General features: G+C 38.3%; 1 protein-coding gene across 1 annotated transcript; it reads right to left on the bottom strand.

Moving 5' to 3' along the window:
* Positions 1-1,270: 1,270 nt before the first annotated feature.
* Positions 1,271-15,315, bottom strand: LOC135521202 (short stature homeobox protein-like). The gene is made up of 6 exons (XM_064947131.1): positions 14,979-15,315; positions 13,104-13,312; positions 6,396-6,453; positions 6,003-6,112; positions 2,621-2,833; positions 1,271-2,246 (listed from the first exon to the last, which is right to left on the bottom strand). The coding sequence occupies exons 1-6, from the start codon at positions 15,226-15,228 to the stop codon at positions 2,157-2,159; spliced, it is 930 nt and encodes a 309-aa protein (XP_064803203.1). The 5' UTR covers positions 15,229-15,315; the 3' UTR covers positions 1,271-2,156.
* Positions 15,316-19,812: the final 4,497 nt, after the last annotated feature.

Below are 19,812 nucleotides of genomic sequence, written 5' to 3'. Positions count from 1 at the left end.
TGGCTATTGCTTCAAGTAAGGGGATCTGGCATACAATTCTATATTAATGTGTACTACGGTATTCACTTCCGGAATGTTTTGATGACGATAATCATGTTTTGATTTAAAGCCTCTTGTTGTATGATTATAAGTCACTCAATATATAAGAATCTAATAAATGACTAAAAAGTAAAATGCGAAATGTGACCCTTCTATGGCCCAAAATCCCTCACAGAGCAATATATATATATATATATATATATATATATATATATATATATATATATATATATATATATATATTGTTTCGATTCATCTGGAATGGAGTTGTTTAAGTATCTTAAAACTGCAATACAAATATTAATAAATGTATTGATAGTTTGCAAGATGTACATTTCATATTTTGTGAATGAAAAGAAAACCAAGAGAAAACGGTATAGTGATCATGTTTTAGCATGCTTGCAAATGAAATGATAATACTTGTGGTGGACATAACAAATTCCATGGAGCTTAATCAAATCAAATCCTTGAAACGTTTGTAAACTCGGACATGCTACATTTTTAGGCAAACAATGCACAACAGCCACGCATCGCCCTTTGCAAATGTAACAATGGAGACATTTCTAAACAACAGTTACTGGTGGTTTGTGAACTGAGTAAATGTTGATAAAACATTGTTTGAGGTAGACCTTACAAGGATCTACAGACTCCGAGGCATTATTGACTATGAGATCTGTTTCTCAATGACACAAAAAAATACCCTTTGAATTTACAAGTGTTTAACATTTTATCCTAGGTGGTAGGCATTATTTATCTAGGTTGTATCTTGTTATCTTACTTATCTTACCATGAAACTGCAACTTAAACATGCAACGTTTAATATGTACAGGCCTAAAGCAACACTGCCATGGCTTTGTTGTTCCCATAACATATATTGTAAAATTTGTTAGAATCTTTGGTGGAATGTAACATAAATTCTTTGTCCCATATCAATTATGATAAATTATTTCAGATCCTAGCTTTTCAATTGTTCATTTCTGCAGCATGAAACACATGTGCTCATGTCTACCTAAACAGGCTATTACTGTGTTCTGATGTGTACAAAACTACATTTGAAAACCATTGAATCTCTGGAGTTATGGCACATGATTGAGGATGAGTTCGCAACATAATAGAATGTTTTAGGAAAAACAGATCTGTTTGGCAAAGAAATTAGACACACCGATTTTATCAGTGCATGAAATAAATGACTGAAAATCATTTGTTTAAAATGAACAATGAACAATTTGTTTATTATTTTTAAACTTTTTCATATTTACAGTATTGCACTTAAACTGCACAAAAGTGCATTTCAGTTTAACTGATGCTTCCTTCATGTTTTAAAAATTACAAAAAAATTGCAGTTATACCCTTTATCCTTCGAAACGTTTCGTGAACGTCTCTTTTTGATGACATGATAAAAACCAAATTGGTTCCTATTCCCGCCTCGTTTAGTAAAGTAGTATCTTCTAGTAGTGCCATTTGTAAACACACACATACAAAACCTGAAGTGCAAAGAATATCTTCACTTCTATTCCTAGGAAATAGCACTATAAACAGAAAGAAAGAAAGCTAGAGAGAGAGAGAACAATGTGAGGAGAAAAGCTAAAAGACATTTGGACTCAGACACTTTCCTGGCAACACATATCCTAGTCCTCCGAAAGCAGAAAAAATAAGGAATTCGAATTGCTTCTTCCTGTCAGTCAAAAGTTTAAAGGAAATCAAACCCAAATGACAATTGACCTTGTGGATGAGGGGTATAGAGGGCGGTTTGAATGGGGGCGTTAGGTCAGATACAACATAAAGGCCAGGCTCCATGATAGACCTGCAGTCCTGCAATCAAACTCATGCACTGGGCAGTGGCAGGAAACAATACAGTGGCCATTTCTTATCTCTTTTTTTTGTTTTTTGTTTGTCTTTTTTGTGTGTAAAGTTTAGAGCGGGTCCGATGCCTTGTGTTGTCAGTGTCTTTTCTCACACATGCAACAGTCTGTAAAGTCAACGTGACGGCATCGGATTCAGTGAGGCTCTAGTATTTGCACCCTGCTTGCTTGCTTTGACAGTTTGCTTTGTTCTAAAGTCTCCTGGTCTGGTCTGGCCTGGTTTAGCCTGGCCCTGGCCTGGCCCTGTCCTTCAGCTCAGACAGACATCCACATGTGTTTGTATGGTCCTGGACTTGTGATGTGTGCCTGGAGTGGACTGAGCCACTGGCCCCGCAGAAGTCCTGCCTGTTGGGCGAAAAGTAAAAGGAGATTTCATTGGTATTTATTTACCGTTCTCTCTACAAGTGGTTGTTTTGATAGCTGGTTTTGTGACAATTTTCTCGCTCCATCCTCCATCTTCCACCGCCTCCTCCTCCTCTTCCTCCACTTATCCTCTACCCCTCCCTTTACCTGTGTCTTTCTTTTTCTCTCTCTCTGTCTCTCTCTTACATTCTCCCTCTCAGTGTTTTTATTGTAAGTTTTTTGTTTTAAGCTGTAAGTGTCAGACTCGATCACTGGGCTCAGTCTTGTGTGAGAAGTGGGTTATTATGAGGGCGTGGGGCAAGTAGAGGGGAAGCCCGGTGAGGTCAGAGACCCAGAGCTTCAGCATGTTTTCTTGCCTTGAGTCGGAGATCGGCGATGCTAGAGTTCTTGCTGTTGCTCTTGGCAGCCGCGGCCACGGCCGCCGCTGCAGAGGCTGAGTCCGCTAGCGAGGCGATTGGAAGTCCGAAGGGTGGGGGCGGGAACATCAGGTAGGGTGCGTGCGCTGCCAGGTGAGGGTGCAGGTGATGGTGGGAGTGAGCCACGCTCTCCAACTGGAGCTGGGCCTGAACCTGCAAGACAACCAAAAACAAACCCTAGGTTAGTGAGTCCTTCCCAGCCATTCAGGCTGTGTTTATGTGAGGAGAGCTGAAGGTTTAGGTTACACAGTTTGACAATATTAAATTATGCTTCAAGTTCTACCCCCTTGAAGCTGTTGTTACTTTGTGTTTTCTTAGAGAATAGTTAGGAAGTGCACTCAGAGTCCTTTTTTCATGTCAGCTATTCTTAAAGTTAATGAATCATACATAACTTCACAGACACAATGTCCAATTTCACAGCCTGGAATCAAAGTTTCTCTAAGACCCTGCACAGATTTGTCTAATTCACTAAGAACTCCCTCATAACCTTGGAAATATGCAATGTCCTGTTATCCTGATTATGGATTCAACTGCATAAATAAACAATTTTGCACCCCAACAACATTCACGTATTTAGAATTATAAATATTTATCAATACATATTCCTGAGCAAAGGGAAAGTGAGTCATAAGGAGCATAGAATATCAGTTTTCACATTCTTGGCAATTATTTTGAGAAGTAGGTGAAAATTACACATCACTGTACTTCAGAGGGAGAGCTACATTGCCTCTTGCCATTTCTCATGTGTTTCAAACTCCACAGAAAACAGATAAGTGTATTGCCTTTTGCTTTCTCATCCAACCCAAATAAAACTTAATTTAAGCAACGTATGGTAAACATTTTAAGAGAGAGCGAGCTGTCTTTATCAATTCTTTATTTTGGAAAATCATTGAAATTAAAGTTGTTTAACTGCAAAAGAGAATTAATGTAAACCCCAAAATATGCTTTCTTGGACGTTATTTCATTGCATACTGCTGACCAGTATTTGTACTCTCACTGCATTGCAGTAACAGGACCCACAGACACGAGGCAGTGCATAAATACCCAGTAGATTTCTTTTCCTTGGTTACCAAGTGGCACTGTTACCAAACACTCAAAAAAGAGGCCCGATTCCAGATGCATAGATATTAACTTTTCATAAGGCACGGCTAACATTCAAACAAAGGGCCTTGTTCCAAATGTATCAGTAGAGACTGTCTGTCAAATTCAGAAGGGATCTCTTAGCGTGCTGTAAACTTTGCTCAACGGATCAGTGAAATGGAACATGGCATGAGGCGCTACGGACGCTTCAGATGCCATATCTTAATTTGACCATCCTGTTGTTCAAGGAATTTTCCTGCACTGCAAGAAATGCAAACTTGTAGTGTATTACAGTTTTTTTATTGATATCCCAATTGGTAGTTACAGTCTTGTCCCATCGCTGCAACTCCCGTACGGACTCAGGAGAGGCAAATCAAGAGCCATGCATCCTGCGTCCACGACCCTGACAAGCTACACTGCTTTTTGACACACTGCTCGCTTAACCCGGAAGCCAGCCACACCAATGTCTCAGAGGAAACACCTTAGACCGCTGTGCCACTCAGGAAGCTCTTGTATATTCGCGGTTGAAAAAAACGCTTTTAAAGTTTTCAATTTCCACTTTTACATTTCAGACTTGCTTATGTCATGCTTCACTTTTCTGCTTTCAAGTTTACTATTTTTTTACTGAATCCATGGCATTATTTAGAATGCATAATACAGAAGCTTATACTTAAGAAATAAGGCACGGGGGGGTGTGGTATATGGCCAATGTACCACGGCTAAGGGCTGTTCTTAAGCAAGACACAATGCGGAGTGCCTGGATACAGCCCTTAGCGGTGGTATATTGGCCATATACCACAAACCCCCTCGTGCCTTATTGCTTAAATATAAGCTTCTGCTAATCAGCATTCAGGGCTCTAACGACCCAGGTTATAATATATTATATAGAACAAATTATTTGAACAACAGTGCAGAAAGAAAGTGCGGTTTCACGTAAAACATTTTTTAAATAGTGTGCATTCAACAGGATTTGACCTCATACCCACATGTCCCTGAATGTTCCATAGTTCCCTACTCCACCTGCTGAGCCATCTGGTAGGTGAATCTACATTTATAAAATCCTAACTATATTGGTAAGTATGGTGTCCAGTAGAGGTTGTGTATGAAAGCAGCTTGGAAACTAAGAAAGCATCGGAACCACAACGAAATCAGAGGGATCTCACATTCTGCTACACATGGTTTGAAAAAGCATGTGGTCAAATGAAGCTTCGGACATCATTGATAAAGTGATACACGAATTGGCACACTGCTTCAAAGTTAGCTGCTTAGCGATTTGGAAGCATGCCTCGGAGCTCTGGTTCCAAACGTAACATCACTAACTCTGGCTGGATTCCAGTAGGTTTCCAACTTTGCAAGCCAGCATAATGTGACTTGCAGGCCCGATGTGGCCTGTAAACCAGGTGTTTCCTAACACCAATGGTGACAGGGTAAAACTAGGACATCAAAGTAAGGCCTTACAATGTGTAACATTTCATTTAAGGATAACATTCACCTAGATACTAATTTGGTAAAAGCTACAGGCCTTTAAAAGGAAACTAACACTAACAAATACAGTCATGGGTGGTAACCCTGGATTGCTGTCTGTCTCAGGCCTGGTAGAGGTAGTGATTCTCTCTCAGTACACAGGCCTCATGCCTCCCTCCCTGCAAACGCAGCTCACCATCAATATCCATCAGAGACCTCTCCAGTCTCTGCTTTCATCATCTCTTTTATGTGCTCCCGTTGCCGCGGCGTTTGCTTAATTAGAGCCAAGCTTTTCACAGGGGTGAGGCGGACAACGCAGTGGCCAGGCCTCAAAAACAGACACCGCCAGATCAAATGACTCTCCAACACACATGCACAAATACACCACTCTCAACACACCCCAAAGGTGAAAGGCGTTCTGGGGTTGACTTGAAGTGTGCAAACCCCCCCCCCCCAGCTCCATAGGTTTCTCAATTGCCACCCTAGCCTTTGTAAACTGCAACCTATCTCTTTGAGAGATGAATGAGAAGTGTGGTTGTTTATATTTGGGGCTCAATATCAACTACACGTTCTATTGGATTAAAGAGGGGGAAAGTAGCGTGAATTTGTATGACTACATCAAACCTTTCAACCATGCTAACACATTTAGAAACTATAGCTTTTTGTCAGTTAATGGATGTTAAATATTGACGTTTGCTCGTGTACAATCACTCATGCATGCATTTTCGAGGTAAATAATGAATGTGGGATTCGTCATGAAAAATAGTAAACAAAGCACCTGTTGAAAAGGCATTCGTAGAGCTCCCATGTTGACGTAGGGCGCTACTCTGCAGGCATCCAGATGACTGGCAGTGCCCAGAATGACACCTGGAAAGTAGGAAGAAGTGTCTGTCAGACAGTGAGACAGTTATGTTTGATTATAAGGCAAGCTGAAATGGTTGGTCAAAGTTTACAAGATTCACATTTTTCATTTTGCACTTGATAATATAATAATTTAACATAATAAAGTACATGCGCGCATAATTATTGTAGGTATTGCACGAAATATAGCAAGCTTTTACATGACACTGAATTATGTGGAATAAACATTTGCAAGTGTAAAAGTACAAGCTTAGTAATCATCACAACACAAATCATTATAAAAATAGATGGATAGTAAAATAGAATTTACCTTTATGCATCTGGTTTTCTTGTTTTCGACATTTTGCTCTTCTGTTTTGAAACCAAACCTGGAAACCAAAATGTAAGCAGTCAATACACAGCAAAATCAATGGTATACATTTAACTGTAGCTTAATTTCAGTGAACATTTGAGTTCCAATGTACTGGTGTTAAAATAAGACTGTTGAAAGTGTTAAAGATGTATCTCCGTTTCAGTGTTCCCCATTTTACTTGGAAAGAGTCAAATGTACATGCACACTAGTTTCAGTGAATATATGAGTCCCACAGAACTGTTGTTAAAATAACACTTTAGAAAGTGTTCAAGATTTAACTTGCAGTGTTCCCCATTCTACTCTTAAAGTGTTCAAATGAACATGATTGTGGTGTTTGCATAGTTCTACTGTAGAGAGATATGCAGTGTAAAGCAACACTTGATTTAGAGTAAACTGGACTCACTTTGCTTAGTGCCAACACTGTTACTGAAATTAACAACTGTAGTGTTACAGTAAATTGTTTTGAGGTGTTGTTTTAACAATGTGTGGTGTAAAGCCTAATTTGCATATTTCCCATGGTGCCTTTTCTTTTCAAGTGAATTTTATACTTAAGTTCCATGACTGTATTTGTTAGAGACAGAGACATGGCTAACTTTTTTTCTCATTTAAAGGCCTGTGGCTTTCACCAAGTGAGTACCTAGGCAAATGCCATTATTAAATTATAACTCTATGAAAATACATACAGTACCAGTCAATTTTTTGGACACACCTACTCACTCCAATGTTCTTTATTTTTACTATTTTATACATTGTAGAATAATATTGAAGACATCAAAACTATGAAATAACACATATGTAATCATGTAGTAACCAAAATAAGTGTTAAACAAATCAAAATACATTACATATTTTAGAATCTTCAAAGTAGCCACTCTTTGCCTTGATGACAGCTTTGCACACTGTTGAAAATAGTAAAAATAAAGAACATCCTTGAATAAGTAGGTGTATCCAAACTTTTGACTGGTACTGTATATCATAAGGCCTTACTTTGATGGCCTAATTTTACCCTAACAGAATGGTGTTAGGAAGCTCCTGGTTTACAGACCACATCAGGCCCTACAACTCACATAACGCCGACTTGCAAAGTGATGTGTAAAACCTATTGGAATCCCGGCCGAGTTAGGCTATCCAACAGTTGGATTTTGTTTAACATGCACCCTGCTTTCAGAATGACTCTCCGGGTTAGGAAAGTTGATAAGAAGACTACCTAAACCATTTAAACTGGAACAACCATTTCAGTAACAGGTGCATTAAATCTGACTGATTGGATTAGTTTAGATACATGTGTTATGTATCTTTGTGTAGCATAAGATTAATCAATCAATGTATATACAAAAACACAGATATTTAAAACAATCTTAAATAATCTACCTGAATTAGAGAATGCACAGCAAATTTTATTTTAATGATAACATATTTGCTTAGGCCACAGGACTCTGTCATTAAAAAATACTGTAAAAGGTGGTTTTCACTCCAAAGGCAAGGCACTTTGGGATATATGAAAATAAGGCTTTACACTAAGCAGTGTGATAATTTAACACTGAAACGTGTTAACCCATATACAGTAGACACTGTCAGTGTTGATTTAACATTGGATAATTTTCTGCGTGTAAAATATCGACAGACAATGTATGTCCTAACAATAATGTCGACACTAAAATATATGTAGGCCTAGAGCTAAACAAACGGTGCAAAAAAAGGTCACTGTTACTCTGTGTAATCCAACTACGCCCCATTGCTCACCAGGTTGCAGAAGCAGCATAGCCTATTGTTAACTATTATCAACCTAATTCCCCTCCATTAATCCATCATCTCCTCTCCCCTTCGACCCCAGTTATGATTATCATTTACAGTAGCGGGATTCGCGATTAGATGACCATAAAGGGCGCTGTCTAATTATTCATGGTTCCGCAGCCATTTTACACAAGTGAACATCATTAAAGGCGTTTGGATTGGACTGCAATAATACGTTTGTCGATAAAGTATGCATTATTGACTTTGCCTGCCCACAGATGATTAAATAAGAACGTGTTCTCAACTAACTTGCCTAGTTACATAAAGGTTAACTAAAAACTAAAATAAATAAACCTCAATCTGTCACTACATTGCATATTGCAAACAAATGTTTGTCTAATATTATGTTTAGGAATAGTCTATAATGGCCTATTATTAGCCTATTTCCTATTATTATTATTATAGGCTATGGCTATATCATTATTCTTCCGCTGCTAATTATATTATTTGATTGTTTTAGGCGTGGCTATATCATGAGGTGTATTTAATTAGTCTACTTTTTAATCACTACTGTTTTTGTTCCTCAAAGGTCTGTATTAACACAACAACTACAAATAAATCAAAAAGTATACAGCTCAGGATCAATTCCAATTAGCCTACGTACCAGAATGATAATCAAAGTGAACTACACTGGTTGCGACAGTAATTTCACCATTAAGGACCACTCAATGATGCGCGTCACAAACACCCTAATTTAATTTCCTTTGGATTTTTATTAGAGACAGTGAATAATTACATTTAATTTAGCTCTGCACTAGACACCTAAATATATTAGTCGTAGGGCTAATCAAATTACTCCGCGCTCCTCACCAAGCTCTCATAACTTTCCATTAGATTCCCGACAGCTGCGCGCGGCGTAGGGCTTCTGTTTCGACACCTACGTGCAGGTTCAATACCCTTCTATCTACCACATTCCTGACAGACAATTTTCTAAACCGGTCCCTTAGCCATGAACAGGAGAGGCTGCGATGAAGTTTTTAAATGTGTGTGGTTTTGGCCCTAACGGCCGATTTCAGTCCATTAAATAGCCCTATGTGTTTGTTGATAGTGTGTGTTATTGTTATAAATATTTATCCCACTGCGTTTTAGCAGGTACGGCTAAATGTTGTCATATCCTGTTAACCAGAATTGTATTTAGGCCATTTACAATTACATTTTTGTTTTATGTTGCGCTTGCAAGCCGTTACTGGGTGTAGATTTATAATATTACTTATTCCTCCAATTAGATCTCAGAACATGAGGTGTCCCACCGACTGAGTTGCAGCAGAATTGAATTAGCCTATTTCTAATTCATTTTTAAGGGAACAGTATATCAAGCCAATGCCAGATATTACAAAGACAACACTGGAGGAAAGGAGGTGACTGACATATAGCCTACACGGGTGTCCCCTAAGCACTCGTACAATCTCTTCATACATTTTAATGATATGGTGAGATCTTTCCGAAGCACATTATTATTGTTATTCATTTTTTATTTAACCTTTATTTAACTACATAAACAACTGTTCTTCTACAATAATCTGCCAGGAGACAGGTTTAAATTCACCCAATGCCACTTTGAGCAACTATGATGTGGCAATGGCTGTAGGTGTAATTGTATTTGCTTTAAAGCAACAGTATTTTGGTAGGTCTGTCTAATATTTTTTTTGAAATAGGCCATTGTTATCATGACATGCATTTGCTTGTTAATTTATTCAAGGGAAAATAAATACAAGTTTAACAGTAACCACTACAGTATTATTAGTATTAGTAGTAGTATAATTATTGCGCTATTATTGGTCTGTTATTGTAGCTGGTACCATCCATGAGAAGTATTTGCCAGAAATGTAATTTAGAAACATTGCCAAACTAATTTCACCGAGGTCGTGAGGTCAATCTGTGTGATAAATTCATGTGGCTTTCCACAATATCGAGTCAGTTACAGCCACACAGTTTACTGAATCTTATATCGCATGATATGTTTGTCTCGTTGCATCTGGTGTGTGTAGGTTACATTTCGGTATAACTGGGCCCCAAGAGAACAGGCAGGGCTAACCAAAAATAATATTAGGCCTATAGTTTATGAAATTAATCATAACCAGTGACAATTGCAAGTGGGTGAATAATTTATATAAAAACAGAAACCTCAGCGCTATCTTATTTATAAATCTGAATATGCATTGTCTTTAACGTGCACCGGAAACGATTGTCCTAACGTGTTTATCTCACGAAATTTAAGGAAATAAAATAATTAAAAAAAATGTAATAGTAAGACGCTGTTTCAGAATGAATATACCCCAAACCTGACAGGTCAGCAATTTGATTTATTTAATTATGAAATCAATGTGAAGTAACAACTTTCAAAATATTTCACCTTTACCAATATGACAACATACATTTTATAAGTAAGTCAAAGTGTATCGAAACATTCGATTTTTTTTATAGCCACATAGTTTTTAAATTGTATGCTTATCAATATGGTTTGTAGCAGGCTGTTGCAAACCCATACGTTTTGGCCGTTAGCCTTCTGCAACGTGTTTCATTTGTGACCATACATAATTCCTGATCTAGGCCCTACATTACAACCATCTTAGCCATATAGGGCCGCTTTACACAACACTTCTTTGACAAAACAAACTAGGTCCAACAGAGACACTTGTGTAGTGTAAAGAGATTTAGATTAAAGATTCAAATATATCTTTAAGAGATTTAAGAGATGTCTCCCACACAACCTCCGGAGTTAGTGTGGGACATCTACACCCAGCAGCCACACCCCCCCTCTGAGTAGTACAGTGTAAAGACATTTAGCTCTTCCAACACCACATGTCCATGCAATAATTACCGCAATTACCTTAATAATTAATGCAATTATTTACAAATGTGTGGATATTTTACAGTCTTTAATTTTGAATTGGGCCAGTAAACCACACGTTTTTCTCTGTTAGCAAAATTCAAAATTAAAGGCTGTACAATGTCTACACATGTGTGAATCATTGCATTAATTAAGTGTGCAACATTATGTGCAATATGGTTTAGATGAGAAGCTCCTGTATAGTTTGAATTGGATTTACGGTATACTATCACACATGACGCACGAATTTGCCTTTGGCCACACCACAACTAAGGCTAGTGTAAATAGAAAAGTTGCAAATCTGATGTTGAAGAGAGATAGCTCTCACTAGAGATATTTTACTCATGTAAATCCACTCTTATTTTGAAACACGAATTTACAGTAGGCCTCATTTTCTTGAATCGACCCTTATAAATATCCACATGCCACTGTCTCTGAACGTCTCAATCTGACAAACTCTCACGCATTTTTTTCTAACATGTCCAGAGCCTCGTTTCCCAGTTACCATGTAATTTAAGCATTATGATGATCGTACCAGATGCATCGTTATTTGCGAGCCAACGTTTTAAGTGTCCCAAAGAAGCACGTAGAACGTTCCCTAAATGCATCGTTAGACCATGTGTAGATACTGATAGGATCAAAAGAAAAGTATCGCTGTTCTCGCATCAGTTTACCTTAACTTTATAATTATTGATGACGGGTCAGATCATAGAGAGTTACTGTATTTCCACCTATGGATGTAAATAGGCTATTGAGGCGGCTTATTATGCTTACCCAATAATAATGTACTAAATCACAAGATTGGGTACATCATTGCGCACATGTTGTTACACATCGTGAAACACATTGAGGAAAGAATTACAACCTGTAGCCCAGTCGCCAAATGTTAACACAAAATTGATTGAACATTAAATTGATTTCGTGTTCCTTAAACAACAGGAAGTATATTGTACACTCAACTTTCCTGCCAGTTCTTGACTATGGTAACACCATTAACCACTAGGCTACTCTTAAACCTTTGGATGCCGTCTAGCATAGCATCCTTCGTTTTATCACAAGTGACAGTTTTAATAATCATCACTGCATCCTGTATCAAAAGGTTGGCTGGTCCTCATGAAAGTCGCGTAGACCACTCCACTAATCTTTTTTTGTTTACAAAGCTCTACTACACAAGTTTCTGATTTACCTAACTTCGTTGTTGAAGTATAAAAACATGTTACCAAACCCGTTCACATGGTTGGTTAACTCTTGAGGTTCCTCGGGTCTCGCTCAAATAAGATACACCTGATTTTAGATTTAATGCAACTCACCGCTGGAACAATTTAGAAAACCCATTACAATTGGATGTTCGTTCTGGTGCCACTCGGGCAATGTAAAGTGTTGATTGAGGACCTAGTAGTTTAGGAATGAATGTAACTCTTACTTTTTGTGTTGTGCTGTATTTTTGAATTTACATTGTATTGATTGCTGTTTTGTTTCATATTATATTTGGTTGTTGTGTTGACACTCGATGTTTTTTTCTCCTGAATAAATAAATAACACCAAATGTAAATAGTCCTAGCCTATATAGGCCCATGCAGCCTAACTTTTAATGCAGTCATCTCGATTTTCATTTGAAGCATCAAATTATCAAATTGTAACAATTGCAAATAATTTGGCAACTTTGTAGGCTATTTGTAGTTAACTTTGCTCAGAAGTTAGCGGCATTCACAGTCAGACGGATAGCCTAAACATCTTGATTCTGTGTTAAGCGAAGATCTTCTGTGAACCAAATGACATGGAAGGGCAAAAAATCATCTAAGGTAAGAATGTTCTGAAAATGATCTTAACGCTACGAAGGCTCTGTGAAACGAGGCCTACAACAATCCTTTATGCTTTCCGCTCAAAAGCGCAACCTTTTTTTGCCCACGTTTTTTTTGTACAAAACGTTGATAAAAAGTAGGGACAGACCTTTCTAGGGTTTTGTCCAAAAGCTTATACCTTTATCCCTGCAGCTTTATATTTATGGTTTTCACTTTCAGTTGATGGAGACCGGGTGTTACCTGCACTCTTGCCTCTGACAGTCCCAGCCTCTGGCTCAGCTCTTCCCGCATGAAGGCGTCGGGGTAGTGAGTCTCGTCGAACAAGCGCTCCAGCTCGTTGAGCTGTTCCAGAGTAAAGTTTGTCCTGCTCCGCCGCTGCTTCAGTTTGCTCTGTGCGTCCTCGTCCTCAGACTTTACGTCGTCCTTCTTCTCTTTACACTCATATATCCCTGCGTGAACACACGTTTTAAAATACAGTACACCTTCTTAAACATAACAAACCATTGCACCTGCAACTACTCTCTCTCTCTCTCTCTCTCTCTCTCTCTCTCTCTCTCTCTCTCTCTCTTTCTCTCACACACACACACACGCGCGCGCGCACATACGCACACACGCAGGCTCCGTTTGTAGCGTATATTTACTTGGTGGGATATATAGTAAGTGTTAAGGTAGCCAGCCAGAGAAAGAGAAGAGAACGTTTTTCAGAAGCTCGATCTCTATTGGTCAAAATACAATTTACAAATGTATTTAGAAATAAATTACCAAAATGCAGGCTATATTATATTGAACATGATTCACACACGTTATGATATCCTCGATCATAAAAGCATGTAACGGTCAGGTCTATTATAATTTCCTCAATGGCATTTAACAGACTGCACATGGCACCTTTATTGGCAGGAATGCCCTGCCGAAAACGCAACAATATTCACCATCTAAAACTGAGCATGGCTATACCCAACACCAACCATTATATGCTATTATTTTTAATGTGATTATTATTTTGGAAAATTATTGTGGTCATTGTTTTACAGTAAGTTGTGAATTGTATTTTTTTTATGATTATATAAATATTTTTCTTCTAGATTGAAAAAAAGTAATTCCTCGAGTTTGTAACCTATTAGTTTAATTGTTGTGAAATGACCTAGGCCTATCTATCATACAACAAACCATTTCCATGGCAGTTAAACTTATAAACCTGATAAATAACTTAACTTAGTGTGTATAAAAGTCTATAAATCTGAATATTTCACAAGATTTCACAAGTTAATAGTTTTTACTTAAAAGACAGTTATGTTCAGATAGTTATTGATGACAGGTTATAAACATATTATTACCGGGTCTAATGTCTTGGTATATCATTAATATCATCATCATATTTTGCCTGTAACAAAAAACATTTCATAATTATAGACGCACCTATAGACGGACCAATTGTGTGCTATACAAAAAGGTAGTGTGGAGAACTTACATCCAAACACTGATAGGCCTATTACAGTGCAAGAGCATGCATCCAACTTCGAGGTGCACGGGATAATTTTGTGTATAAAGTTATTTGTATGTCTATATGTGTTATGTAATGTAAATGAAAGCAAGAAGCACTTCATATAGGTGAACAGTCAAAATAAAAATGTCTGGTCCATTGAACGAGATATTAAAATATAAATTATTAGGCTACTGTATCCTGACTGGCAGAAGGGAAAGTATCACTCCTATTCATTGTGCAGTGGAAGCATTGCTGTAGCCTATCATGAATCTCATCGCCATCAATACGTGATTATTCATCGATATGATTTGCTATTTAATATGCTACAATGATCGACAGCATTGAGATAATATTGATATTATATAGATTACATTCAAAATAGGCTATTATAGAGAAAAGTGTTTCAAATAATCTGCAAATTACTACGACCTGTGTTTACGAGATACCTTCAACAATAACTGCAGTAATCGAAATGTTTTCGTTACAGTTTTGAGCGTATCAATGTTTTTGCCACAATACCTTTACAATCGATGTCTGTTATTGTTAAAACCAAGGGCTTGATCCGTCTAAGAATGCGATGCATCTCAGCCATTCACGCTACAACTCGAGCGGGTGGATAAAAAACGTACCTTCTGTGGCCCTTGAAACGTTAAACTCCTTGAGTTTTTCTTTCTCTAGCTCTATGTGCTCCTTGAATAGATGTACTGGGAAGTGGTTGCTGCCTTCCGTTATGTCCTGTAGACTTGTCTCCGAGTTCCCTAGCTCCCTTGCACGCGCCAAACCACTCTCCAAAACTTCCCTGTACGTGATACTCTCCTTACTGCTCTCCTTGGTTTTCTGGTCGAAAGATTTCGAGACGAACGCTGTAAGTTCTTCCATGGCCGCTCAGTGGTCCTGAGCACCGAAATCCACTTTAAAATTACCTATATAACCTCAGCAGTCTGCTCGTAGAGCGCTCCGTCGTGATATCACTCCTGCTGTTATGATTGTGTTTTTGAGAGCACACTATTTATACATCGCCACCTCAGCCCAGCCCCCATATCTGTGTCTTGGGCAATTATGGGCTCGACTTGTCTGAATTCAACTTTCAGCAGCTTCTCCAGAAATCAATGCTTCGACGGAGGCGGTTAATTGAATTACGGGTCATTAAAATGCCTAAGGTGCCTTACGGCGAAAAGCGTGCGAGATCTGTAGGCCCATGTTTAATTAATTCAACGATAATTTCATTAACGTGATTATGAAATGTGAATACGGAGTGGTTGGGTTTGCTCCTCCTGGTGTTGCTATTTGTTTGAGCTGACAAGTAAGAATTAAAATCACAATAACATCAACAACAATGATAATATAATACATATGCTCCAACTATTGGGATTTACAATTCAGCGGAAAGCATTGGCAACAGACTAGTGATGCTGTATGAGCTTTCTACAATGGTGGTCCATGATTCGAGTACAATTACCCATACTTTCTCTAGGGATAATTCTATTTAGGCTATATGATGCATAGGCTATATCATATCATTCATTTTGTTTTGCAGGTGTGAATCGTGTGACAATAATTCAAAATAGGCTGCAGTCCACACATTTTCTGAGATTGTAATTCACTTAATATTTGCAAATAAATAACATGCCAATGATTATACAAATTCTAGAATTTCCTTAATGATAGGCAACAAATACTGGTTTCCGACGTTTTGGAGAACAAATAAAAATTCCATATTGTTTGACTTTTGTAAAGGTAATTTCGTCATAAACTATGAGTGAGTAAATATTTACGATTACAATGCATCTATTATTAGTGAAGGAAATACATGCATAAAAGGTGATTGCCAGAAAATCGGCTAACATTCCCCGGTCAATTTATAGGGGCTTCTACTTCTAATCAAATTCAATAAATCTCAGTGACTTTACATGTCTGTTTGCTCAATCTGAAGTTGGCCTAGACGTTTTGTTCATAATTCATATTATTGAAACACCTCTGGGAGTACTAAGTGTTAAACTGTATGTTTCTTAAAATGCATTGATAATCAATAACATTACATGTGGTGTGAAATGTTCCCTTATTTATAACTAGGATTTTCATATAAATAGATGTTGGCTATAGTAGCAGAACATTATCTAAAACGCATGTACGGGTCCAGCTCAGAAACACAAAAGACCGAGAGAAGAGAGCTGTCCCTGGGGTTTTCAACCCGGAGAGCCCCGGCAGTGTGAAAGCGCTCAGTGAAGCTGTGCTCTTTAAGTGCGTGTTTTGAAATCTCTCCATTTATCACAAAACCCGTCTCACATCTCAGTGGCCGACGCGCGCAGACAGAGGGACTTTCCCCGTGCCGTGAACTGCGCCCTTTGTTGTTAATGAACCTAAATCCTCCTCACAACATAATTCGGTGTTCCGAGTCTCCACATTGAACACTTAGACTTGTAAATGGATGTGCGTGTGTGGTCAATAACGAAATGCATCCTAATTGGTCTCACATAACCATAACACTAACTTTTTCTGCAATGGGATGAAAACTCATCACAACCCATTCTTAAAATCATGACAATATTGGTTGCTATCTTCAAACATAAGCTATATTTCAGTATTAGTAAACCATTAGGCTAAGGTATACATCCTATATTTCAGTTTGTGTCGAGGGTTCAAAAGAGCCCAACAACTAATAAAGGTGATACAGCAGGTAAGAGTGTACCATGGCTATTTTAGAGGTGCTAGGTTACCAAACTCTCACTATAGGTGCTCTACAGGATGAATCATGAATGATATTAAAATTGCTTGCATTAGCCTATAACAACATAGTAATTGTAGGCCAATTTAATGAAAACAACATCATTTATGTGGGTAGTGAAATATTAATATTTAGGATAAAAACATCGAAAAGTAATGTAATCTTGTAAATGTAATGTAAAACAACAACAACAACGTGTGACATATTTGAAAATGTGGTTCCAGTCATCTAACATGCATTTCAAACTAGGGTTTCCTCTTCATCAGCAGGATCTTAATTGTGAAACTTCAAAGTGATAATTTTTTTTTCTAAACGTTTGAATATTAGTGAGTGCAGTCCAATTGAAGTGGAGTATCCACATGTGGAGCCAAATCAACAAACGCAATCGACCAGCGCAAATCGAAGAGTGATGTTCTATACACAGAAGCATTCATGTCACCTGGTCGCCATAGTTTAGTGGCGCAACATCCTTAAAGGGGCACGAATCATATTCTCCCTTGTCTTATATGGCCAACATTTTCAACCGCAAGCACTGTTACCTTCAAGTAGGTATTGATTTTGATAGAGTGTTGTGGGACGGGGATGGATGATTTGTGTAAGCATCTGCCTCTGATTCCAAAGGTTGCAAATTCAAATCCACCAATACAAAGTCCTTTCTTATATTCAGAGTTAATAAGAATCTGGAGTAAATGTCTGAACTTAACCCTTTTCTTCAAAATTCAGGTTAGGGTTAGGGTTAAACCTACCCTTAGACACTTTGAAATTTGAAGTTTGAGAAACATGGATGAACATTTAATTCTGACGTGAGACTGTGAGAGCTGGTAGACTTAAACCATAATATGCACAGCCACACTTGACCTAGAGACCTAAAACTTTGTACTGTGCTATTCAGACCCCTTGACCTTTTACACATTTTGTTATATTACAGCCTTATTCTAAAATTGATTATTAATTTTTTTCCTCATACATTTTCAGACAATACCCCATAATGACAAAGTGAAAACAGGTTTTTTGAAATCTTTGCAGGTTTATTCAATATACAAAACAGAAATACCTTATTCACATAAGAATTCAGATTCTTTGCCACGAGACTCAAAATTGAGCTCAGGTGCATCCTGTTTCCATTGATCATTATTGAGATGTTTCTACAACTTGATAGAGTCCACTTGTGGTAAATTCAATTGATTGGACATGATTTGGAAAGGCACACACATAAGGTCCCACAATTGACAGTGCATGTCAGAGCAAAAACCAAGCCATGAGGTCGAAGGAATTGTCCGTAGAGCTCCGAGACAGGATTGTGTCGAGGCACAGATCTGAGGAAGAATATCAAAAATGTCTGCAACGTTGAAGGTCGCCAAGAACACAATGGCCATCATTCTTAAATGGAAGAAGTTTGGAACCACCAAGACTCTTCCTAGAGCTGGCCGCCTGGCCAAACTGAGCAATTAGGGAGAAGAGTCTTGGTCTGGGGAGTGACCAAGAACCCAATGGACACTCTGGCAGAGCTCTAGAGTTCATCTGTGGAGATGGGAGAACCTTCCAGAAGGATAACAATCTCTGCAGCACTCCACCAATCGGGCCTTTATGGTAGAGTGGCCAGATGGAAGCCACTCCTCAGTAAAAGGCACATGACAGCCCGCTTGGAGTTTGCAAAAAGGCACCTAAAGGACTCTGACCATGAGAAACAAGATTCTCTGGTCTGATGAAACAAAGATTGAACTCTTTGATCTGAATGCCAAGCGTCACGTCTGGAGGAAACCTGGCACCATCCTTGTGGTGAGGCATGGTGGTGGCAGCATCATAATGCTGTGGGGATGTTTTTCAGCGGAAGGGACTGGGAGAATAGTTAGGATCGAGGGAAACATGAACGGCGCAAAGTACAGAGAGATCCTTGATGAAAACCCTCAGAGTGCTCAGGACCTCAGACTGGGGCGAAGGTTCACCTTCCAACAGGATAACGACTCTAAGCACACATCAAGACAATACAGGAGTGGCTTCGGGACCTGTCTCTGAATGTCCTTGAGTGGCGCAGCCAGAGCTCTGATAATAGCTGTGCAGCGACGCTCCCCATCCAACCTGACAGAGCTTGAGAGAATCTGCAGAGAAGAATGATAGAAACCACACAAATACAGGTGTGCCAAGCTTGTAGTGTCATACGCAAGAAGAATCAAGGCTGCCAAAGTTGCTTCAGCAATGTACTGAGTAAAGGGTCTGAATACTTGTGTAAATTTGTTTTATTTTTTTCAAATGCAATTTAATTTTTTAAAATTGTTTTTGCTTTGTCATTATGGGGTATTGTGTGTAGATTGATGAGGGGAAAAACAATGTAATGCATTTTAGAATAATGCTGCAACAAAATGGGGAAAAAGTCAAGAGGTATGAATACTTTCCGAATGCACTGTACGCAGAGTAGGTCTTTTCGCATGCTGAACAAATTTCCCTCAAGGACCCATAAGGTTTGTCAGGATAGATTTTCTTCTCTCTTGGAACATTTTGAAAAAAACCTTTAAAAAAAATCTGAATAAAAAAAAAATCTTCTCATGGACTGAAATTCAGATTCACTCCTAACTTCATCTTTGGCCTCATCACAATAGTCCCTAAAGTGTTTGAGATAATATCGTTGATACATACAAAAATGGTGACACTATACCACTATTTGCATATTAGCACAAACACTAATATGTTAAAATATACTGTACTAAAATTACAAAAATCTTTTCATGAACCATAGGACC

This window comes from Oncorhynchus masou, chromosome 29 (genome assembly GCF_036934945.1).
Source record: "Oncorhynchus masou masou isolate Uvic2021 chromosome 29, UVic_Omas_1.1, whole genome shotgun sequence".
NCBI lineage: Eukaryota > Metazoa > Chordata > Actinopteri > Salmoniformes > Salmonidae > Oncorhynchus > Oncorhynchus masou.
Note: the sequence above shows the minus strand (reverse complement) of the source record. Positions and strands in the feature narration are given on the sequence as shown.

Coding starts and splice junctions, on each gene's coding strand:
- LOC135521202 (XM_064947131.1), bottom strand. CDS start 15,228: ATGGAAGAACTTACAGCGTTCGTCTCGAAATCTTTCGACCAGAAAACC. Junction 2,834..6,002: donor TACGAATGCCTTTTCAACAG/GTGCTTTGTTTA, acceptor GTTGTCTTGCAG/GTTCAGGCCCAGCTCCAGTT. Junction 2,247..2,620: donor TCGCCGATCTCCGACTCAAG/GCAAGAAAACAT, acceptor TTCGCCCAACAG/GCAGGACTTCTGCGGGGCCA.